At 39.0% G+C, this 24,915-nt stretch overlaps 2 protein-coding genes across 2 annotated transcripts; both read left to right on the forward strand.

Annotated features, from left to right (window-relative positions):
- Window positions 1-1,341: 1,341 nt before the first annotated feature.
- LOC139116017 (sodium-dependent phosphate transport protein 2A-like) lies at window positions 1,342-10,986 on the forward strand. The gene is made up of 7 exons (XM_070678515.1): window positions 1,342-1,461; window positions 3,283-4,042; window positions 4,605-5,054; window positions 5,753-6,028; window positions 6,261-6,562; window positions 7,894-8,071; window positions 8,445-10,986. The coding sequence occupies exons 2-7, from the start codon at window positions 3,622-3,624 to the stop codon at window positions 9,431-9,433; spliced, it is 2,616 nt and encodes an 871-aa protein (XP_070534616.1). The 5' UTR covers window positions 1,342-1,461; window positions 3,283-3,621; the 3' UTR covers window positions 9,434-10,986.
- Window positions 10,987-15,124: 4,138 nt separating this feature from the next.
- On the forward strand, window positions 15,125-22,128 carry LOC139116367 (sodium-dependent phosphate transport protein 2B-like). The gene is made up of 5 exons (XM_070679005.1): window positions 15,125-15,299; window positions 16,503-16,778; window positions 17,681-17,901; window positions 19,317-19,512; window positions 21,095-22,128. The coding sequence occupies exons 1-5, from the start codon at window positions 15,125-15,127 to the stop codon at window positions 22,126-22,128; spliced, it is 1,902 nt and encodes a 633-aa protein (XP_070535106.1).
- The last annotated feature ends 2,787 nt before the right edge of the window (window positions 22,129-24,915 follow it).

The raw sequence follows: 24,915 nt of genomic DNA on the forward strand, positions 1-24,915 counted from the left end.
AATTCGTGCAGTTATTTCCCTACTTGCAAATTATAGTCCAGCGGCTACTAGCGTACTTATGAAGCAATTTTTGTCATAATACTAATTTAGCTTAGGAACAGTGAAATTGGATTGGATTACACCTTACCTTGGTCTGTCTTGACACCAGTGAGTCCACATGAGGCAAAGTCGAGTCGACTCTATGCAACGGGTCATGCTATAACACACAGCATTCGATTCTACATCTATCAACGATTATTGAATGTTCATATTGGATAAGTATACTTCAGATCGGGCTTTATATGTATACAAGTAGTCATTCTCTTTAATATCCAATCATTTGTTTCCGATATACCTAATGTACGCCCTCACCAATGAATTTGGTTGAGTTCTGATAGCAAATAGGGCATTTCCCATACAAAAATATATGTGATGTATTTATTAGAAAATTATAATATTTTTCTGCAGGTTACGAGAAACGGTTAGGCGAAAAAATGTGGGTTTATTTACGTGTATGTCATTTCGAAACCCTCGCGTCAGCTCTTGTATGTATGTGTCAGTGTGTGTGTCTCCGATTATGAAGTCAAATTCCATACACTGAAAGAAATAGTAGAATTGGAAGTTTTGGTTGTAAAAGCTCTAAACTTTGATCTGTCAGTAAACATGAAGGGGAAGCATTAAATTATTTGATGTCCGAGAAGAAACCTCGTTCCAGCACTGAGAGAATTCATGAATACAATCAATGACTGTTGACGTATCACGACACCAATGATATCTTCCAATATACACACGCCATTCCTGGCTAGACCATCGGTAGAGACCTTTGAGTTATCAAGAATGAGGTGATATAGCATTAATTTGGTGACTTATTTGTGATAATGCTTACTCCACGCTGTATCGCCACCACATTTATGACCAATGTGTCTGCATGGTGTCCACATGGCTGACACACGGCATGTGTAAGCCTGCAGCGTGAAGTTCGGAATTCTTTACGACACCAATAAGTCGTCCTTATCTTTCGTTCCCCCTCTCAACAAGACATTAGCACCCGTAACCCATGGAAACAATTCTGAGTCGGACATAATGTACTTTTTACAAGTAGTCAAGTTGAAGATCGGTTATCTCACTAACTCCACTCAATATTACATATCAATGGTAATGTCGAGTGGTCAGGGATAATTATAGAAAGAGCTAGGGGGACTGTATTCTTGTCAAACGTGTTATGTATAATACAGCTAGCTGAATAAGTTTGTCCTCATGCACGAATATACAACCTTATCATCCCAAAGTTACTGAGTAATTATCTTTCAGAGTATATCATTAACAGGTTTTGATTAGCAGAACGGACCACGTGCACCTAGTGTGCGATTCCATACCGGTAAATTAATACACGTGGATGTACCTGAAAAAAAAACTTCGTGAAATTCTGTCTGGCTTGCCGAAGATTTTTGCAGCATAGCGCCTCGAGATGGTAAAATTGCGGTAAATATGATAAAACTCGTGAGCTTTTTTGTGAAAGACATTACATTCAGTGACTGTGGATATTTTTTAATTCACGGTTAGCACACATTACGTTCCACTTCTGCGTATATAGGTGAACAGTCGAAAAGGTTTACGGTGTCATATCACATGAAGGTTGGAAAGCATTGCTAATATATTCGGTTTAGTCTCAAACAAGTATTATCTTACAAGTTTTCTCAGAGTATTCAGAATGACAGGCGAAACGCACTCTCTTTTGTGTTATGAGTGATATTTAAAAAAATACACTGTAATTTGCCGCTATTCCCAATGATAGCTCCACTATTTAGGAATGCCCCGATATACAATGCATGGAAATAACACAATCATCGATACCGTGAATATCGTAATGCAATGTTGAATGCATGAACTTCTAGTTTCTGTAAAGGTTTTACAAACGCTATTTCGAATTTATAGCGTGGCATTACCCGAGATGCAAGGCTGTCACACAATAATCCATTTGGTGGGATTAATAGAATCTCACACCCCCAAGGACCTGGGATCAGATTTCTCACACGAGTTGGGGATATTTTGTCTCAAACGAGCCGCAGGCGAGTGTGAGACAAAATATCCCCAACGAGTGTGAGAAATCTGATCCCAGGTCCTTGGTGTGTGAGATTCTTTTTCTCACATGACCACAAAATGCGTTAAATTCATATTGGACACGTACAATATTATCAAAAATCGTGACAACTCTGTCGTCTGCCGCTGTACTTTGACCTGCTTACTTTGTAGTTCTAGTTCGCGTGTTACTCGTCGTGTCATTGGATAACATTTTGCGCATGGAACAAAACAGACTGCTTATCATCCAATCAGAGGTCGTGTAATATTTACTGCAGAGTGTGGGACGGTTTCTGAGAGTGTGGGATCGATTTATCCCACACTCTCGATCCCGCACTCCCAGCAGCCAGGAATGTGAGAACAACATTTTCACACAATGCAGCTATCCCGCCAAAACGCACTCTCCTTTGCTGTACGTTGTTTCTCTTGACTTTCTCTTTCAATTAAAGGGCCACTGGCAGTAACGTTTGATGATTTTTTTATATTTTCGTTCTTAATGTTAACTACAGTTCCTTGTTCTACTCACGAAAGCATGATGAGATGCACAGCGCTGAGCTTGTCAACTCAGCCTGTACATGTGTAGCCTGCATTGTCATTGTTGACAAGTGAATTCTTGGCCGCACTAGAATCCAAATGTCAACAATAAGAATACGTTCTACACGTATAGATTCTGTGTCGACATGCTGAAGAGATACTACTTTAACATGCGTTTGGGAGTCGGTTAAGAACTTGCAATTGACATACCAAACAAAAAGAGTGAAAATTCTGAATCATCAAAAGCTATTGAAACAGTCATAATCGTCTGTAGTGTTTATTTGATGGAAGTCAATGTTCCTCCTTTGATTCATACATTAACAATATCTTTAAAGGAATATGACGGAATTCGAAGCAGAAATATAAAATGCCGTACGGTATGTTTCTGCACAATAGTTTTAAAATTTTATCTTTAATAGTGTGGCGTTTGCGACTTGCAAGAAATCCATACATATAGTAAGATTACATTTACTGATCACGGTACAAAAAAACAATTATACAACGTGTATTGAAATAAACGTATTTCTGTGTGAGTTTGTGCACGTGTTTTTGTTTCTACCGTGGTCCATTCGAATTTTGGTTTTAATCTATTCTCGGCACCTCCGTTGGACTGTTTTGTGCCACAGCAAATACGTTCTGAAATAGAGCATTGTTATATCATATGTCGTATAATTATTCCTTCATTTCTAGGCATGTCACGACATCTGTTGGAAAGCGACATGACCACGTTGCTACTTCGTCGTTTTTACAGAGGAGCTGATGACGTATTAATGAAAGATCTAGAGTGCAACACTGCAGCAAGCTCTGTTGTGCTTCGATAGGTGTGCACAACCCAAGAGATCGACGATAACAGTCGTCAAAAGTACGAGCAGAGGGGGTTGTAGGCCGAAGACTATCGTAAAATGTCGACTGCTGAAGTCTCTATGGAAATGGACGCTACCAAAGCTGCAGCGGTAATCGCCAACGGTGGGATTGCATTACACACGGTTGAGCCAGAAACGTCAAGATCTGAAAGTGTTGTATCCATGGATGCGAAAAATAACAATAATGATGCCAAAGCAGTCCTTAGTACCGACACAATGCATACAGTTGATGCCGGAAATACTAAAAACTATATGTGAGAGTCTGTCCACCCCTAAATTTGAAGAAAGGAAAACTTTCGCCAAGAAACCCAAGAAAGGAGTCTCGTGGACACCAAATCAGTCAGAGCCACCATCGAGAGCATCTTCCACCACGGGTTCACCACAATCGTATCGCAGGTTTAAGTATGCGCCCATACCGAGCCAGGCATCGAGTGTGGCCTCAAGCGCTCCTCCGTCAACCACTACAAGTGCGGCATCCAGCGCCTACCCTAGTCGCGCAACTTCCATGACAGACCTTGACACATTGGACGAGTTGCTAGAACGAGATAAAGAGCTCGAACCGGAACTTGAGATTGTCAGGTGGTTAGGTAAGTAAATATTTAATAGTAAAAACCAAGCAAGATGGCGCTATTTAACGAGAAGTAAGCAGTGCAATAATGTAGGAAATGTCTTACCCTACTGCAGTACAACGCAGCTAGTAACAACAAAAACTGCGTGAATTTGTTATGGAAAAGGAAACGGCGATCATACGACACGAGTTAGACATATCTCGTTCTTTTTTATTGCGTGGTAAAATCGACGCTGTCAGAGATATTTCTCCTCCAGCTTAATCATTAAATGTATGTATGTATGTATGTATGTATGTATGTATGTATGTATGTATGTATGTATGTATGTATGTATGTATGTATGTATGTATGTATTGTTTGTTTGCAGGTATGTAGGTAGGCAGCTAGTTAGGTTGATTGGTTGGTACGTAGGGTTGTAGATAGGTTAGTAGATGCTTAGGTAGGTACGTTAGTTGGTTGAGTAGTTGGGTAGATGTGTAGGAAATATTTTGTATTTTAGATTGAGGTGCTTGTGGCGTAAGTGTATACTTGTAAATATGAAGGTAAGTCGGTCATTGACCTCCGTGTATTTTTGTTTTAGATTTGGCTATACCGAGACCTTATGACAGTGACGAGGCTAGTATTGATACGGTATTGAGTGAAAAGGGCGTTCCTGTTACCAGAGCAACGCCGCCAGCCATCAACTTTACAGAAGCCGTCCGTGTCGACGATAGCGTGATCACGCCGTTGCCAATCCGACTAGACGCAGGAGCATCGCCATCAGCCGAACAAGTCGTCATCGTTGACGAGACCATCAGAGGAGAGGAGGAGAAACATGTCAAAGACGATGATTCTAGTCATAGTGGGAACCAAGCCGGTGAAGAGATCTGTGAAGCTGCGGGCGCAACTGGGGAAGTAGCCCAGGGTGACTCTGATGGGCAGAGAAATGGAGAGGAAGGAGACTGCGAGGAGGAGGAGGAGGAGAGAGAGGGAGAAGATCCATGGAGTTTGGCTCCTGACTTTACAGGCTCTGATCAACCTAAATGGAGTGGTACGCATGTATACGCTTCTAATACTTGTAATACTATTCGTACATGTACGAGGATTTTAAGCCATGGCCCAGTTTCCTATCATTCTGTAACGCTCCAAAATGGCGCATGTGCAGAAATCATTTTTGAGTCTTCAAAGGACATTGATTTTATGGGATAAGAGGAGCCCCTGGCCATTTTCGAGAACAACCATGGGCGTTACTCACGATGTCATTTGGCTAAGTTGGCGATGAATCAAATCAAGAAGATAGATCTTGCTAATTCTGAATCACATGCATCAAAACTGCAAGCTAAATTTCCGTTTTATCAATCAATCATAATGCCAATTTAGTAGCCACCAAAAGAATATGAAGGGAGTTTTTCGGAAAGGAAACCTCTGTGATGGAATGATTCAGAATAAAACGTTTAATAAGGGAATGCATTTATGGCTTTATTTACGCATACAGCTTAGTAGTTTTGTGTGGAGACTTCCTTGAAGTAATTAACAGAGCCTCCTTCAGCCCCATTCGAAATTTCGATGATTCAAATCAATTCATTCCAGTTACAATTAAAATAATGTAAATTTCGTAAAATGGATCACATACGTGTAAGTGGTCATGTTTAAGTGGACAATTTCGAAAGAGAAATCTGCTAATAAAATGATAGTCGCATTTCATTTGTTGGCAGCAATCTTTCTATTCCTACTTTCATGTGCCTACAGAATTGTCCTCTAGCGGGAAAACAAAGCGAGTGTTAGTCGACTGGTTTGGTAGGGCATTTGGTGTCCTCTTCTGCATATACTTCTTCATCGTGGCCTTGTCATTGATGGGAGACGCCTTCACTCTGATTGGTGGATCTGCTGCAGGTGCTGCCCTATCAGACAGCACTCTTCTTGAGAATGCGGTCGTCGGTTTGATGATTGGTATGCTTGTCACTGTACTTCTGCAAAGCTCCAGCGCCACAACGTCAATCATCGTTTCCATGGTAGCGTCAGATAGTAAGTATCGTTTGCACTACAGTCATAACAAATTGTCATCTTCGTAATACTTAGTATTTTATGTCGGTAGACTATCTTTGTTTTTGCGTGTCACCAACCAAGTGCCGTGATTTATCAACATTTTGATTACGACTTTGGGTGGGAAATTTTAGAATGTTAACAATTATAACATTGATTGTACCGTCAGTAAGGAGAGTCGCGTTATCTGATTTTTGATTTTATCTCTTCTCAGTCATCGATGTGCCAGAGGCAATACCAATGGTGATGGGAGCTAACCTTGGCACATCAGTCACCAACACTATCGTTGCCGGGGGACAAGCTGGAGATAGGGACACTTTTCGTCGTGCTTTTGCTGGTGCGACGGTACATGACTGTTTTAACTGGCTAGCGGTGCTGGTTCTCTTACCCATTGAGAGCCTTACTGGTTATCTGTACCATCTGACGACAGCAATGGTGGAAGCATCAAATCTGCAACAGATTGCTGGCATAGATAGAATTAAAATTTCGGATCCAATCACGGATTTAATCATTCAGGTAACAGCAATGTTATAACTCTCTGCTAAAGTTCAGGGCTCGAAATTAACTTTTTTTCATAGGTAGTCCCATTGGGCTACCGTTTTCTGAAGTTGGTAGCCCAGTGACAAAGTCTGGTAGTCCATGTATGAATGAAAAGTTTTTTGTAAAGGATTTTTTATTTATATCTTGACAGTGAAAGATTTATTTTTCATGATTCTACCCAGCAAGTGAATATTCCAGTCATTGACATCAATACCTGCAGATCGTAGCTTTAGGAGAACGGTATAGCATGTGTAGTGGACGCCTCAAAGTTTGACGACCTATTCACACATACACAGAGCTTATATGCAAATTTTGATGTTCGCCATGACATCGACTTTTCACTCAGCACGTGTAAACATTAACTTGGCTAAAAATTGGTTCGCTATGAATTTCAGGATGACAACTTGGTACAGTCATGTTCCTAATACTTTCGTGGCAATTTTGGCCATATTTCTCCACGATAATACACTATCATTGGATGATTTGGTACACTTCTGAAAGCGTAATTTGTTGATGTTGATGGCAGTTTGAATAATTTTGTGTTTAATTGTGATCAAATAACTATGAAAATGAATGTTCCTTGGCCATCATTTCATGCATTTCCCAAGCCTGTCATCTAAGTACATCAGTTTAGATAATGATATTTTATCGAAAGTTTGTCACAATAAATTCGACTGCATGCACTGTCGCCTTTTAAGTTGCATAATAAAGTCATAGTCTAGTCTTTCTGTGTCTAGCTGGGTTGACCGTATGAGCGTCGGTCATCTCACAGCGATCAACATCATGTCGCCAACTAAGTAATTTCATATCCCAGGCTTTGGTAGTCCGTGTGGGCTACCATTTCATGGGTTTTGGTTGCCCCAGGGAAAAGTTGGTAGTCTGTTGGCGCGGGACTACCGCTAATTTCGAGCCCTGAAGTTCAGTGTGTTATGCGTGTTCACACCCTTGAATTGACGTTTTAGGAGTCTCGAGATATGTTGCGGTAGCACAAACGTTACGACTGACTGTGGTAATGATAATAATGACTACAACAATCATGTCTTTATCTTCGTTATCTTTCTTTCTTTCTTATTTTATTTCTTTGTTTCTTGAATGAATGAATGAATGAATGAACGAACGAACGAACGAACGAACGAACGTATGTATGTATGTATGTATGTATGTATGTATGTATGTATGTATGTATGTATGTATGTATGTATGTATGTATGTATGTATTATTTACAAAGCTAGACCTTAAGTTGATGACAATTATGTATTTATTTATTTATTTGTTTGTTTGTTTATTTATTTACTTATTTGTAAAGCTTGACTTGGATGTGCTGGAGCGGGTTGCATTGGGGGAACTGAAACCCGGAGAGGAAAGTTTAGTAGATAGATGGTGTGTTACAGAAGAATACTACTACAATGAGACCACTTATGATGCCAATGGAACTCTATTTAATTACACAGAGGTTCATAATTACACAGAATACATTGAAAGATGTAAGTTTAATTTTTCTTCTTCAAAATAACACTTTCGGAATAGCCTGAGCAACGTCAGTTCCTGCTTGCCAGAGAATTATCTCAACCGAGACAAGGAAACTGTGCCAGCCGACTTCGAATTCCGTTGTTCGAACATTCCTAAAATGTAGTGGCAGAGATAATGACAATATAAACAATGACCATGCCGAATTATCTGAGGCAGTGATGCGTTGATATTGACGTTTAAAATCAATGGACATTGAAGGTGTGTCGGCGTTCAAGTTATTTGTCGCCTCAGTACCGGGGATGATAAAAAATGTGTAATGCGTTCTAGATTCAGCGATCATACACTGTTCTGATGAAATAACATTTGTTTTTGTTTGTTTTTAAACAGGTAAATTCCTTTTTGCCTACTGCGATCTGGCAGACGAAATCATTGGTACAATTCTCTTGTTGCTATCCTTGGTACTGCTAATGAGCTGTCTTATAGGCATCGTGAAGATACTTTCATCCATTCTAAAAAGCAGCGCCGCAAACACTACAAAGAAGTTCCTTAACACTAATTTCCCAGGATACCTTTCGTGGCTAACCGGATACGTCGCCATGTTGATTGGCGCCATCTTTACAATGTTACTACAAAGTAGTTCAGTGTTTACATCCTTATTGACACCATTAGTTGGGTTGGGTATAATTACAGTCGAAAGAATGTACCCTCTGACTTTAGGTGCAAATATTGGGACAACTTTTACTAGTCTTATTGCAGCATTTGCAAGCTCAGACTCAGTAAATTTCGTTGAAGGAGTTCAAATCTCTTTCTGTCATTTGTTCTTCAACTTGACTGGAATCCTTTTGTATTATCCAATACCAATAACGCGCAAGCCAGCCATTAATGGGGCTAAATTTTTAGGGAAAACTACCGCTGAATATCGATGGTTCTCACTGGCATATGTGCTTACAGTATTTTTAATCGTGCCTTTTATTGTGTTACTTCTTGCCATGGCTGGATGGCAGTATTTGGCAGTGGCAACTATAATAACTGGCACTATCCTTATATTTATTATCACACTTAATATTCTCCAGAATAAATGTCCCCGTTGTCTTCCACGGAAATTAAGGACTTGGGATTTCTTGCCTGAGTTCATGCATACACTTAAGCCCTACGACAGACTGATCTCTAAATGCATGATCGGATGTAGGAGTTGTCGAGGTAGTTGTCGGAGAAAGTGTACGTGTTTTGGCAAATGCGGTGGGGTAAATATAAATGACGAGCAGGCAGTATTAGAGGAAATGCACACCGTGGATTCATATGTGAGTTTTCAGACAGAAATATCAGACCAAGAAGGTGCTAGTGATCATGTTATAACCGACACTGAAGAAGTCTAGTTTCTGAGAGATACCCCAACAGCTGTATATGCGATCACAGGTAGCCTCGTAAAATGCCAAACTCTTAGGGGTAAAATCTTCAAGATCAGTGACGAGAACGATGGCGAACTATAAACAAGTGCAATAATGTACGAAAACTGTAGCGTATACAGGGAGCATCTCGTTTTCTCTAACATTTTACAGTCGCTAGGAAAACCATACAGCTGTAAGCTTAGTCAAAGGGATTTACAAATTTCAAAAAGCGCAAAAGAGACGATGCCAGACTTGAACGCCAGGCGCTTTGATTAAACTAGTCCAATTTCACACTAAATTTCTTTGATGTATCGAGAAATGAATGCTATCTCCTGACCAACAGATTGTTGTGACTAACTAGCAACAACGAGACAATCAATGCTTATGCTGCCACCGTTTTCACAAAACACTCCTGCAGTGCTGCAATTATCACACTTAGCAATTATGGCAGGTGTTATACAGTACAGTAATGCAAACTAAAATCAAAATATCTTTCCTTTAAGGGTACACATACTTTTGTTGTTTTCATTCGAATCTATGTCGACGATTATGTTAGCCAACTACACACAAAATCATAACGTTGTCAATTGAAAGTGTTTTCATTGATGCAGTATAGTACAGAGAGGCCAATTGCAGCTTGTAAATTAGTATGTAGAATTTTCAAATTGTTTTCTGATCTAGGCTTATCCATGTTTTGTCGTTTTTTCGACAAATGGACACTATATCAACAGAAATGAAAATCGAACAGCGAGAAAATGGTATTGTAAATCATCAACTGAAAATTAATAATTCACGACCTGTAACTGTGTTTATTTGTTACTAGCGCCCCCAGCTATTGTCAGTCAACTTAAGCAGACAAGATACTAAGGTCACAAAGAGACGCGTCCGATGTCTATGACTTAGCTCCTACTCATCTGCGTAGGGCACTCCTTTTTATCATTTTGCAGACTTTGCGGAGCTGGTTTGTTATCGTGAAATGTAAGAGTAAATGATTTACTTGTATCACGACATCTTTTCCAAAACTATCTTTCAGAATTTATATTTCAGTACAGGGTATCAATCTGACACAGCTATTTCACAAAGTTTGTGTTACTCTCTCTTCATGTTTCGTAAACTTTGTAGTTATATACCTACACAGTTAACCTTATCACGTGCTCAGGCCGACTACTTTGTTACAAAATTCATCGCTTCGTTCAATCGAATATTGCATTTGATGAAGTAGGTATGTTATTGTCAATCGCATTGTCAATGTTTATGTACCTCAACATCAAATGTCACAATAAAGTTAGCCATGAGACGTCACAGTACCTTACTGCAAAGTTTGTGCTATTCTAACAGCCATGTCTACCTCTTAGCTGAATTTTCACGTGACAAAAACTCTGCAGTCCAACCATGCAATGTTTTCGGTGCCTGTGCTCGTCAAAAGGGAGCAACTCACGATGAAAGCCTGAATTCTGAAAGATTTTCACATAATGTATACGTTTCATATTTAACTGAATCATTTTGTATCGTAATATAATAAATGTTACAACATACTAAATAATGCCCTCGTTTCACGTCTATGTTTTTTATTCTTAATCTACTGTTTCCGGTTAATCATGTCAGCGTATGCTACATAATAAGTAATTTGCGCACAAAACAAAACAATACGTTTGATATTTTATGTATATAAAGTTAGTGGATACTTTGCTTAACCAAACTAAAGATAAAACTTGACCTTTTGAACCGAATATTTATTTTGAGGATTAAATTAAGATATTCTAGGAAATATTATATCTGAATAAGAGGACGAAAACGACAAGATGCATGAATTTATAATCCGGCCAATTCAACACAACGAAAATGACGAGTAACGGTCTTACCGAAACAACTAGTGCTCGCTCAAATGTAAAGAAGAAGCCAGAAACAGCTACGTACATCACCTCAGTGTAGGCACACCAGTATCAGACCTCGACTGGATGACAAGTATCACTAACGATAGCCATATGAATAGATGCGGTTGGCACTTCAAATAGGACCATTGACTGTTCTTTGGAGATAACTGATCATGAGATTGTCATGTTGGTGGCGCTGTTCACTGCACTCGCCGCAAGATACATGACCTGCCTTGTCCTTGTTTGTTGTAGCTCTACATAACAAGTCCTGTCACTTAGGCCTTCAACCATGGGCACGTACATTGTGTAAAAGGTAATGCATGCATACTTATCGTCACCTTTTACCTTTTTGCCAAGCATTTCTACCACTTACACCAGTGTTGAATATTTCCGTTGTTCATAAAACCCCAACTTTTCATGTACTAATAGTTAAACTACACATCCAATAAGACATTCGAATTCTGCAAATCCAATCAATGACTGAACGAACATGTTGATTTTCCTGTCTCAAAACGACGATGAATCAATTTAATTTCCCTTCATTGACCTCAGCATATGCTCCGTATTGAAATGAAATCTCCTAACCTTGCACCCGCGGAAGTAGGTTTTCAACAACGCCGCTATTTCATGATTTCACCTTGTGGTAGGTACGAGACACCTTAAACTGAAGATTCGTGCCCGCAGAAAGAGTACCCCTCACTTGTTTTTCCTCCGCACTGATTGGTGTGCCGTGCATTGATAGGCATTCGTCTGCTTGAATTGATTGCACGAAGTTATGAAATAACTGCATGTCTATCAAACTCACTGGCCAATGGACGCTGATATCTCCATCAAGGTTCCAGGATGGTATATCATTAAAATAAGTCTGTAGTTTTTTACTAATCAAGCTATCAGTGGCGACACAAAACCTCATCAGTATACATGAATCTGCGCATGACTCTTCAAGCTAAGGTTACGATGCTCTTGAAGCCCCCCCCCCAAAAAAAAAAAAAAAACAAACAAAAAAGCAAACAAAAAAGCAAAAAAACGTGTTACCGTGAACATGTCGTCACGAAACGAGATACGTCAATTACTTTTTTAATTTTTCAAAGGTGCGATTCACCATTTAGAAAAATCTGGCATAATTTTTTTTTAAATACTGAGAAAAGGTTTCGGTCGGTATGTTTTAGTCTAATTGCCAAGTACTTTTTGTTGATAACTTTACACGGCAACACAAACTTGCCTAAACTGGCTATACTTCCATTCAAAGGAAAGCGACTCATACATTCTCATAATGTCAAAAAAGCCCGTTCGCCCGTTTGCCTACGAAAGCTGAAGAGTAACAATGTAGGTTGTAGATTTAAAAGTGACGAGATTCAAAGTCAAAAAGGTAGTGTAAGTGACATGTCCAAAAAAATCAGCTAGTTTGGAAGGCATGACGAACTATATAACTGAATGTTTGGATTAAACAGCCTGCTAGTAATTTTTAAGTAAGCAAATTGAATTTTGTGCTGTGTAAAGTTCGTGACGGAAAAATCCGAATGGGTGTCATCGTATTGCTCCTCTACACGCTGTAATAATTTCAAACGGGACATTTCAGCGTCACCATGTTTGCAGAGACATGCAAATAAGGAATCTTCAGAGTACTTTATCTCGAACACTTGACTTTTTAGGTATTCTGACATTTATTTGAAAGGAGATCAAAGTTTTAGCTGAAGATTCACAGACTAATTCGTCTGAATATTAATCTGAGCATGATGTCCACGTGTGAGCGTTGTACTGCAACATGATTGGTCAAAAGTCAAGAAGCTTGCGCTTGTAAGCCTATATATGCCATTTTATCAGCGATCTCTTGAGCAAAGACATCCTCGACCATCTCGGTGACTGAATTGTAAGTATTTGCCACAAAATAATTTTTTGTTAGACTTCGTCAAGATACTACAACATGTAAAAAACGATGGTTTCGCTGTGTGGATAAGGGATAAGGCTAAGCGTATCATTGAAATAAACATTTTATCAGCCTGATGTTTGTCGATGAAATTCTAAATCCAGCCTACGGAAGCAGGCGAAGATTTATGTAAAGATTCAAATTATACATAGTTTCATATGTCACTCGCCTTAAATCTGTTCGAGTCGAACGATAATGTCAGTGAATTTTTCAATTTCTTTAGCGATGATGTTGAATAATACTGGATGTAACTGGATGGCGACCGTGGTCGAAACACGTTAGGACTTTTACCTTCATTCTGTTATATTGCAAGATTAGGAAAATCGAAGCAGAATTATTTCTCGATAAGCGTTCTTGTGAACTCAAGTCATATTTTCCACGGCCGCTTCAACGTATTTGTTCCAATCACTTCAAGTAAGGGGGTCTTTATGAATCCATATGCAGAACAAATGAATCAATTTGAAAGAACTCTACTGTTCGAAATACGAAAACTTAAGACAATAAAAAGTCGATCGAAACAGTGGCACATCGTTTCACTCTAACAGTACATAATGATTACAGAAAGGTAGCTGGGCAAATCACAGGTCAAGCAATTTGAAATCCAGTGTAATTGAAACATACTATATTTTACTCTGCCCTTTTATTCATTGCAATACATTTCAATATATATATTTTTATTTTGCTGCATAAGGAACGCTGATTTTCTGCTGAAGACAATTATGGCTACGGTTAGTACAAGGCTCCAGTAAATTTCTGATTAAGAGTTAAAGTGTTGGTTACCCATTCTTGCATGAGGATTTCTAACCCACAATATCTCAATCAGAAACATTATACGTGTGCAACAAAGGATAATCGATAAATCTGACATTTCGTCGACGATACTAAATGGACAATAAAAGGCAGCGATGATTTTGTCTTATTTGCTACTGATACAAAAATTCCAACTGCCAGGATTATATACGTGCATAATCATCAAAGAAAAAGCTAAAAAAACTTAGCAAAATTAGCAAAATCTAGAAAAGTCTACATTTTTCGAACAAATTATTTTATACAATAACATCAACATAAACGGCATGTTTACTTATACATCTTTTCATTCGATCGAGATAAATGAACAAAAACAGGCTTATATTTCTCCTTGTTTTTCCAAATTAAAGCTTGGTCTGCACAGTGATTCTAGAGACGTAAACTTTTATTCTATCGATTCTCAGGCTCACCTGATGACATTTCAACAATGGATTGTGCTCCCATTTTATTTTGATCTAGAACCAAAGTTTCGTTCAATTCACATGAGGTAATTTTGGTGGATGGTGTTTTCTTTTTATGAGCTGAAGTGATTCCTATAGAAAGAGGAAACATATCCTAAAATGAGTGATATTGAATTTTCTCTTTGGGAATGTAATTGTATATCTCTGCGGACTATTCTTTAGCTAGTAAGACGATCACTGCTGGCTTCTGAGTGTTCATTATGAACCGTAATGCCACGCATAACCATAACTTGAATTTGCCATGCGTTAATTAAATTGATTAAGTATTGTGGTGACGAGAAAATGGTCATTAGTAACTTAAGAAAACATCCATACTTTAATAATTGTACACTTTATATCCATATTATGCTAACGTTTGGTTCTGAAAAATATTTGTATACTATGAAACTGCTTTAATTTTCGTAACATTTTTTCAACTATAAGCTGCAACACTGCATGCTGACAGGAACAAACTTGCTATGGAAACAAACTTGTGCAACATGATTGGCATAGCTCATCAAAGAAAATATAGCTTCTTGATATTCATGTTATTTTATTCATCATCTCTTTTTATGTCATTTTAAAGTTCCCGCACATGCTCTTTTATATTCAGAATACTGGAATCTGCGATATGGCAGTGACGGCGGATTTTCCAGATCCCGAAGATCAATTGCCGGTAACTCTAGTCGGATTTAATACCAAGCAAGAACTGGGAAAAGTTGACTCTGACGGGACCCAACCAGATGAGTTATCGGAAAATGAAGGAGACGAGGAGGAACAGGAGAAGAAAGAAGAAGAAGACCAGAGTGAAATAGATCCATGGGAAGTCGTTGCCGATTAAAATCGAATAAACCACCTTGGTCAGGTAGGGAAACTGCCCTTACAGTGTATGTGAGCGTATCCAGTCTTGCTTTGAAGTGTCTTCTCAGCTCATAAGTATAGTCATTCTCAATCTGTAATTCATTGGAAAAGTATAGAGGAGGTATTCAACGAAGAAGGCTCGGCAGCATTACTTCTAACACACGAACTATGTACAATGTTTTCATTGCTGTTCACTGCGAAGACGTCTACTGAAGCCCTCCATGGCGATGTCGATGAGATCATTGTGTACAACCTTTCTATCTTAAAATGAACTCCAGTTTCACTAATTGGTATCTGTTTAGTCGATACTATTCGAGTGGAAAACAGCTGTACGCGAATCATGGCGGGTTACATTAGACTGAAACATTGAGCAGAACTCGAGAATTTGTAATCTGTAAAATGCCAAGTGTTCTTCTAGTTTGTCTTGATGACAGCAAACCTTGAAATTCGATCAAAAGTTTCATCCGAAACAATTAACCTATCGTTTGGAACCTGTCACTCAAGATAATGCAACGGTTGTCAATTAGACGGCCTTGCCTGACAAGATTGCCTGTCACTTACTCTACATTGATTTATTTAAAGATCTTCAAATTGATTGCTCAAGATTGTTTTCGCATCAAAGATAGGAACAGACAATCGGTCAATCTATCAAAGTGAGTGACACATTCCTGGCTGTAAACCTCCCTTCATTTTAGTACTTTGGCACAACCAGTTGCTATAAATCACACGGTATCGCCATATTTACTCTATTGTCTAGACAATTGATTGATAACTGGCCTGTCATTCAAAGTGATAGACATATCACCGACATTAGTCTTGATAAATTGAAAGACTGTTCTAATTGGAAGGCAGACAGATACAACGTCGTGACATGACAAGTAGGCTTTTAAACTTAAACTAGAATTGATCGACAAGTCTCGGACATTCTTTTCTCAATATACTGATATAGTCGTAACATGGATCAGTTTTAAAAGCTCGTTTTACATACATCTTCTCTTTCTACCGTAAAAATCGAGTTTACTATAAGTCAAGTGAAAAAAGAAATATCATACATAAGATTATACCGCTTATTTATATTGTTTAATAGGCTTGTAATAGATCAAAGCTTACATAGAAATTTCTAAACATACAGCTTTTTCTTGTTATAGAGTTGACAACGTGCGGAAAGGTCAAGCGTGTGTTAATTGAGTGGATCGGCAAACTTTTCCTTGTGTTTGTCTTTCTCTACTTCTTCATCGTTGCGTTGAATGTGATGGGTGACGCCTTCACGCTGATTGGTGGCTCAGCAGCCAGTGCGGCTCTGTCAGACAGCTCCATCCTGGAAAATCCCATCACGGGATTAATGATGGGTATGCTGATCACGGTCATTCTACAAAGTTCAAGTGCGTCCACATCGATTATAGTGTCCATGGTAGCATCGAATAGTAAGTAAAACCAAGATGTTTTGGACCCCCTAAAGGTTTTAGCGCGTGAGGACAGCATTTTTGCCAATTTGGTTAGAACTCACCCCGTTGTCTGTTATGGCGCCCTCATCCAGATAAGATATACTAGTAGTCAGTCGCACGCTGCCGTCAAGTGATATCAACAGAGATAATCGGGAAAAAGAAAATGTCAATTTTATGTGTCAGACTTATGCGACAGCTCGTCTTCAGCCAATGCAAGCGCCCTCAACAGCAGCTCGACTCAGCGAGTCCTGGCGGAAAGGCAAACACAAAGACAAAAGACCGAGAGACAGAACTGTTCACTCAAATACAAACTTTTAACTATAAACAGAAACGCCCTAAGGTGGTATGTGCTTCGCAAGTGAGACTTAAATTTTCGCTCAAAATTTTCTGAATGAAACTTTAAACCTTTCTCTGACCAAATCAACAATAAAAATCAGAGGTCGCCGTACAAATTTTAGTACACATTACCTAAGATATGTCGATATTTGAAATTCAAAATGGCCGCCATCCCTGTGTTTACTCTATGGAGGCAAAATTAAATTTTGGATTTTCGAAAAACTAAGACGGTGAAAGTTTTTCTCTATCCAAGAGCTTTTAAATGAGCCCCAACAAGTGAAAGATCAGAAAAGAATTGTAGAAATTGGAGAGTCGAATATCTGTCCTTGAGGCGCGTTCTACCTCAAATTATGTTATTATCTTCAGTAAAACCAAAACTAGTGCTTAGTGATACTAGGGCAGTCTAACTAAGGCTATAAACTCGACTATCCGACCGATGCTCTAGGTAAATTACCAAAACAGCTAAACGCCGAATGACTATTTAACATTCGATAGATGTTCAAATGTAAGCATTCTCAGAAGTTGCTCTTGGTCGGTTTGTGTAGTTCTCCAAGTACAAGAAGCCATCCCCATGATTATGGGCGCCAATCTGGGAACATCGATAACCAATACCATTGTATCTGGAGGACAAGCCAATGACAGGGAGGCATTCCGACTTTCCTTTGCCGGAGCGACAGTGCATGACTGTTTCAACTGGCTGGCTGTTGCCATACTACTGCCGCTGGAGTGCGCCACCGGTTACCTCTATCACGTGACCGACGCAATCGTAAGGGCATCTAACTTGCACGGTATCGATATGCTCAGCAGGAGTAAAATCGTCAAGCCAATATGCGATCTTATAATTCAGGTACAAAAACCATGACATTATTATACAATTTCAGTCAGAAATTTTCTTACAGTGATAATAGTTTAATATTAGAATTGATAACCTCCATACATCCTCGCTTTAGCAAGGTCATCGCCATGGCAGTGAGATGTGAGTTTGATTCAGCTGGTGACGGCAATGAATTCAAATTCAAATTCAAGAAAGTGAAATGTATGATTGAATATTTGAAGAAAATTTGCCTCGTTATGGCATCATTGGCAACAGCAAGATTAGGAACATCACTGTCACCAACACGTCCTCAAAAACACCTTCACTATTATAATTCATTCATTCGTTCATTCATTTATTCATCGATCCACTTATTCATTCATTCATTCATTCATTCATTCATTCATTCATTAAATTATTTGTTCATTCATTCATTCATTCATTCATTCATTCATTCATTCATTCATTCATTCATTCATTCATTCATTCATCCATCCATCCATCCATTCAATTATTCCCTCCCTCCCTTCCCACCCACCCATCCATCCATCCATCCACCCACCCTCCCAGCCAGCCAGCCAGCCATTCATTTACTTATTATTTCATTCTAATAGAAGTAGGGTTCACCTTATGTAAGGCAAGGAACGGGAAATAATTGTCAATGAAAACAGAAGCGTGTATAATCTTTTCATAAAAGTTATGCTAGAATCGCCTGGAGCACAGACAAGGATTTCCCCTTTTTAGTGCCTAGAGTATTTAATCCTATAGGAGATTCATTGAATTGGTCAGAATACTCTTATGTCCACTTAATACGGACAGATTTGATAAAGGCCGTTCTGCTAAACAATGTGGAACATATGGCAACGAAGGTCTGCGTCTGAAATGATACAGAAAATCGTATATGCATGAACCCACGCTGAGACTTAAAACGATCGCGACATTGAACACAAATAAACGATGAAAAACTTAAATGTAAAATCCTTCATGGGCTTAATTAGAAGTTTTAAAAGGCCAAATAATCTAACTCACGATAAATTTTATCCTGGAGGACATTGGGAATCACAGGTATCACAAATTTTAAATTGTACTTCATATTGACATGACCTTGCACGCGAATTGCAGTGGAAAAAACGTGAACACAAACGATGAATATAAACTTCTATTCTTCACCAATACAAGATGCAAGGACTTAATAATATGTCACTATACAAGATTTTTATCATTTTGAGTCTATTTTGCTTGCACAGCACAATTCATTTAGTATGATACTCTTGTCAACAAACCTGTTCGTGATTATCTTTATCACTGATGAAGCTCACAAATGGAAAACGACAGTATTGACGTTTCCCCTCTTTTGCGTCACATAGGTTGATAGGGACGCACTGGAGAGGGTAGCTCTAGGTCTGACTGAACCAGGCGAGGAGAGCCTCGTTAAACGATGGTGTGAAACAGAGGACGTATTCTACATGGCCAACCAGACAACCTATGAAGTTATCAACGGTACTAATTACACTATTGTTGAAGAAACCGAAGTTTACAACTACACCGTCTATATCGAAAGATGTGAGTCAATTTTATATACTTTGTATTTACTCGCTGCAAAGTTATTTCTCATGATACTGCCATGTCATCCTAAAACTATCCACGTATTCAGGACTTGAACTTCACCCAACCACATGACGTTGTTGATAACTTTGACATGTCCAGAACACGGTGAAATCATTACGAATAAAACCTTTAAAGTGCAGTGGTCATCGCGCTGCGCATGCTCCCGAGGGGGTCCCCCTTGTTGACAACATATCCGAGAATGCGCATGAGGTTACGGGTTGATTATTATGTTTGCGATATTGCCGCTGATATGGCGGCTGATTTTGTCACAAGCATACCAACTTATCAAATCGAACGCGCAATAAAAGGTCAATAATCGAAGTTAAATATCTGCTGAATATTGAACAGTAATTACACGCTGGATTGAGGTCACATTTGATCATGAGTTTTCTGAATCAGTTGAATGGGGCTCGCTCGACCCATGGAGCTAGAGCTAAACACTTACCCGTACGCGTGTATATGCCAACGACCATCAATGACCGGGCTCTTGTCTACGACATCGCTAGCAAGGAAGAGAACTTTCATTTCAGAGGCCCAACAGGAGTACAATAGACAAAGAACACAAGCTACAGAAATCTACAAGTCGCAGAGCAATGCCCGCTGCAGCAAGAAGCATCTCTTCGGTGGTCTGCACGAACATCGGTGCAGTGTCAAGAGAATCGGGTATATGGCGCGCTACACTCGGCTGTGGAGAATCCAACTCCCTTACGAAGTTTACCCATTGGGGTGCAAACGAGAATTCCGAGTACAGGTATCAAGTCAAGCGAAGGACCTCTCATAGGTCTTCTTGTTATGTGAGGGTTAACTCATTTGAAAGAGGATTCAGACCTATCCGGCAATCAGGAGGTACAACAACGAAGTTTTTACTGTACTGCACATAGCATTGTGTACAACCAGCGTGACCGCGCGCGATCAAACCCATTTATTCACTGTGATTGCATGCAGTAAACTCAGCAACAAAATGTGCAGAGTGTCTCAATGTTCGCAGCCTTATACATGAGTTTATAGATAGAAATACACCACTGAAGTTCGTTTCCGATCTTAATATTTTACTATTGCATGATGTTGAGTCTTACAAAGGCGTTAACAAAGTGAGGGACCGCTCCCATCAAACTCCGATTGAAGTTGAGAAGACTTATGTTTACAAAACATTTATGTTTATCAACAAAAAAAATCGCGCACGCGCAGCGCGACGACCACTGCGCTTTAAGTTCATATTTTGGACGAATGACACGTGACGACTGAAAGAGCGTCTCGAGCTGGGAAGCGATGTGGACTTACTTCAAATGCTTGGTAAATATTAAGTCACTATTATTACTCAAGTAACTGTTTTGTTTTTGACTTCATCAATAGATATTGAATCTGAACCTGAATGAGAGGAACCATGATCGACACATAACAAATTAATCGGGTTGCTTTTATCCATTTCGCTTAACACTGTGAAAAATTTAAAAGTATTTCAACTAAACGTAAACAACTATGTGACCTCATATTGATCACATGATTAAAGATATACTTGCATTCATTCTCTCGATAGGTAATCACTTGTTTGCCTACTCGGAGCTGTCAGACGAAATAATTGGACTCATTCTCCTTGTATTCTCCTTGGTATTACTGATGCTGTGTTTATTCGGCCTGGTGAAAACGCTACAGAGCATGATAAGAGGCAGTGCCGCCGCCATCACCGTCAAAATTTTGAACGCAAACTTCCCTGGTCGCCTGTCGTGGCTGACCGGTTACGTCGCCATCTTGATCGGAATGGTGCTGACGATTGCGGTTCAAAGCAGCTCGGTTTTCACGTCGATGATAACGCCCTTAGTAGGCATGCGCGTCATCACTGTAAAGCGTATGTATCCGCTGACGCTGGGGGCAAACTTGGGAACGACCTGCACAGGCCTTTTGGCGGCATTCGCCAGCTCCGAATCAGTGGATTTCGTAGAAGGCGTCCAAATCGCACTGTGTCATCTGTTCTTCAATATAACGGGTATCCTCTGTTGGTATCCAATACCTGCTACGCGGAAACCGCCGATTGCGGGCGCTAAATACTTCGGAACAACAGCTGCAGAATACCGTTGGTTTTCTTTGCTTTACATTTTAACCGTTTTCATCATACTGCCACTGATTATTCTCGGGCTGTCGTTCGCTGGATCCCAGTGGGTCTATCTATTCAGCGTAATTATTGTCTTCATTATAGTCGTAGTCGGAGTTATGAATCTCATTCAGGCGAAATTCCCGCGCTGTTTGCCGAAGAAGCTGAGGAATTGGGAATTTCTCCCGAAGTGGATGCGCTCACTAGAGCCCTACGACCAACTGATTGTGGCAAGCAGGAGCGCGTGCGGAAAGTGCACAGCCAAGTGCAAGTGCTGCAACAGCTGTAGACATGAGAAGGACGACCAACCATATACAGATCACAAGCCCATCGAGGACGAATGCACGAAAGACAATGATACTGATATAAACATGGTAGTTGTTGTCAATGGCAACGCCAAGGAATCAGATACTAAATACATGTTAAACAACAATTCTTTTGCGTACGAAAACATGTCTTTCAGCGCAGAAAACGAAAAGTGAACAGTGCAAAGGATGACGTTTCTTTTTTCCTTTTCCCAACAGTTAAAATACAACATTTGCGTTATATTGATATCCAGAACTTAGGGAAGCTTTTCCCGCATTTATACAGAAACAAATCATTTCATAATACTTATGAAACGTCCTGCAAATTGCAACTATTTACTCATTTTTTGAATTGTTTTTTCGTTTCTCTCATTTGAAAAGTTTTTCACTTTCCTATGACAAGTGCGATGTCAGAATGTATCATGATGGGTTCAATTGTTCCATGTGACTGTGTTGTGGTCACTTCAAATAAGTACTCACGAAGGTGTAACCCTCATTATGATGAGCAACCTTGCTTTTCTGTTAACCCAGAATGGACGGATGTAATCATAGCAGGGTATACAACATTGTTCAAACTTTCCAAACTCTTTCTTCAAACATTCTAGCAAGCGATTTGCAATACCTTTACTGAGCTGTGATCTTCTTAACAATGATTCCGCCTATCTTTTGGACTTTATATAAAACATTTATCCTACAAAAGACTGTTTAAAATACCTCAATAGTGTATCATAGATAAACAAGCAGAAATATTTGTTAGAATTGAACTCTATTATATCACTCCTGGCATGTAAACATTCTGTACATGTAGTCAAGCATTTAAGGTTCATTTGTCGATGTTGGCATCAGATCTCATGACGGATATGCGATTGTCAACAGGGAGCAATGTACATATACCAGAAAATCCAGCAGATATATTTAATTCAATGCTTTGTTTCAGCGCGTTTTCAAGCAAGACGACCAAATCACAGCTGTTCCACTTTTTAATGACGTCACAAATGATGCTTCATACAATGTAGCCATTTGTGTAGACATTCTCAAACATCTCATACATGAGATGCTAATAAAGCCAAGGGTCCAGATATCATATTAGGTATTTTATCAAAAACTCTGGTGCAACTTGCTTACCCACCGATGATTTTATTAAATACATCATTTGAGAAAGGAACATTTCCAAGCCTGCTCAGGCAAGAAAATGTTCTACCAATTATCAAAAGTAGTAACAAATTCGATGTCACCAAGTATAGACCAGTGTCACTTCTCTCTTTTCCATGTAAAACATTCGACAAAGTGACCTTTGATGATTTATATTTACTCATGTTATAAAGTATATATGTAGCACAGCATGGTTTTATTAAAATTTTACTAGGGTTCAAACTTTTAGATCTCTTCATACTTCCCTTGTAAAGAGCTGTCTTGAGTGTTGTACTGTTCTCTGCAACCTTGGCAAACAATAAAATATTGAATCACTGGAAAATAGTCGACGTAAATTCATATAATATTTGTTTCAAAATTCATATTTAATATCATGACCAATACGAAGCTGTCTGCATAATGATTTTCAAATTACCGACCTTGGAGCAAAGTCACTCTTTTCTTGACATTATGTTTTTACACAAGTTTTACACAAAATATTATTTAAAACCTCTGCTTTGATGCATTAGACAAAATTTTGCACACCTGACCTACTTTCAGACCACCGTAGTAGAGAAACAAATTACCTTAAATTTACCGATATTTGGAATTCAAAATGGCGGCCATGTCTGTGTTGAATCAACGGGGAAAATGAAGCACTCGATTTTCACAAAAAGAAGACGGTGAAAATCTAATCTACTCAGAGAACTTCAAGAGAAGCCAAAATGAATGGTAAATAATAAAAGTATTGTAAAAATGTTAGAGTCCGAATATCTGTCCCGAGGCGCTCAATTTAAGTAAAGAGGTAAAGATAGGGCACTAACGTCAGTGAGAAGCCTAGTCTCCATGACGTCATCCTTGACAATATTAATACTATAGGGCCGTGTAAAGAAAATCCTTTGTTAGCGGTCCTTGGATTTTTGAAAAACCTACCAGCCAGCAAGCAAAAAAAACAAACACAGAAAAAAACACAACATAGATCAATCGCATAAACTTTAACTTTCCCATCGGTTTATGGGTCACAAGTCCAAAAAAATCATCTTACATTTACAATACAGTGTATCTTATGCTCTTCATTAAGCACGTTGAAAGCAATGCTTGAAAACAAAGGTTATACTTGTATAAGTACAAAAAGCATACTTAGAGTTAGGTGACTGTTAGTCTGAACAAAAATTCCATTACAAACAATGGCAATAAACACTATACCAGTAGATAATGTACAACATGTACAGTGTGATAGTAATCAACTGGTTGTGTTACGAAGATCTATAGTTTGCCTCTTACGAAGGTTTATGCACTAGGTGATCATTCGAGGTTAAAAATAATAGCCACCAGTGTTTTTTTTTGATTTTATGCTTTGCCCTCATTGTGTGTCGTTTGTTGTTACTAGTTTCTTTTCTTGTAACACAAGCTGTATGATTTTAACTAAAATCCCCCCGTAAGTGCGGATGTATATGGTTTAAACTGTGTCATATCTGTGTTGTAGTTCGAAATAAATGAATAAAAAACTTCGACACTTTCTCTTTAAAGTCTATCCGGAATTATTACTTTGCCAAAATCAGAGTAAAGATGCAAGATTTGTAATCGATTCCTACTATCTATTGGCCCTTTGTAGCAAAAATGAAACCAATGTTGCAATATGAAAAGGATATTGCTTTCTCAGAACTTGAAACCAAGTTCAGGAAAAATAGCACATGAAGTGTCATCTCAAAAGCCGTCAAAGACAGGGAAATAAAAGATAATCTGTTTTTTTTTCTTTAAAAAATACCGCCTTAAGGCTGTACGTAAAACTAACAGGCATTGGGGTCGGTGTTAGCATATACACACGCCCCA

The sequence above is a fragment of the Ptychodera flava genome, chromosome 17 (assembly GCF_041260155.1).
Source record: "Ptychodera flava strain L36383 chromosome 17, AS_Pfla_20210202, whole genome shotgun sequence".
NCBI lineage: Eukaryota > Metazoa > Hemichordata > Enteropneusta > Ptychoderidae > Ptychodera > Ptychodera flava.

What these genes read in the sequence shown, in the direction of transcription:
- LOC139116017 (XM_070678515.1), top strand. Translation starts at nt 3,622, where the DNA reads ATGCGAAAAATAACAATAATGATGCCAAAGCAGTCCTTAGTACCGACA. An exon ending in TGAGATTGTCAGGTGGTTAG is followed by an intron (nt 4,043 to 4,604) that starts GTAAGTAAATAT and finishes TTTTTGTTTTAG; the next exon opens with ATTTGGCTATACCGAGACCT. An exon ending in TCACGGATTTAATCATTCAG is followed by an intron (nt 6,563 to 7,893) that starts GTAACAGCAATG and finishes TTATTTGTAAAG; the next exon opens with CTTGACTTGGATGTGCTGGA.
- LOC139116367 (XM_070679005.1), top strand. Translation starts at nt 15,125, where the DNA reads ATGGCAGTGACGGCGGATTTTCCAGATCCCGAAGATCAATTGCCGGTA. An exon ending in GTCCATGGTAGCATCGAATA is followed by an intron (nt 16,779 to 17,680) that starts GTAAGTAAAACC and finishes CGGTTTGTGTAG; the next exon opens with TTCTCCAAGTACAAGAAGCC. An exon ending in CACCGTCTATATCGAAAGAT is followed by an intron (nt 19,513 to 21,094) that starts GTGAGTCAATTT and finishes TTCTCTCGATAG; the next exon opens with GTAATCACTTGTTTGCCTAC.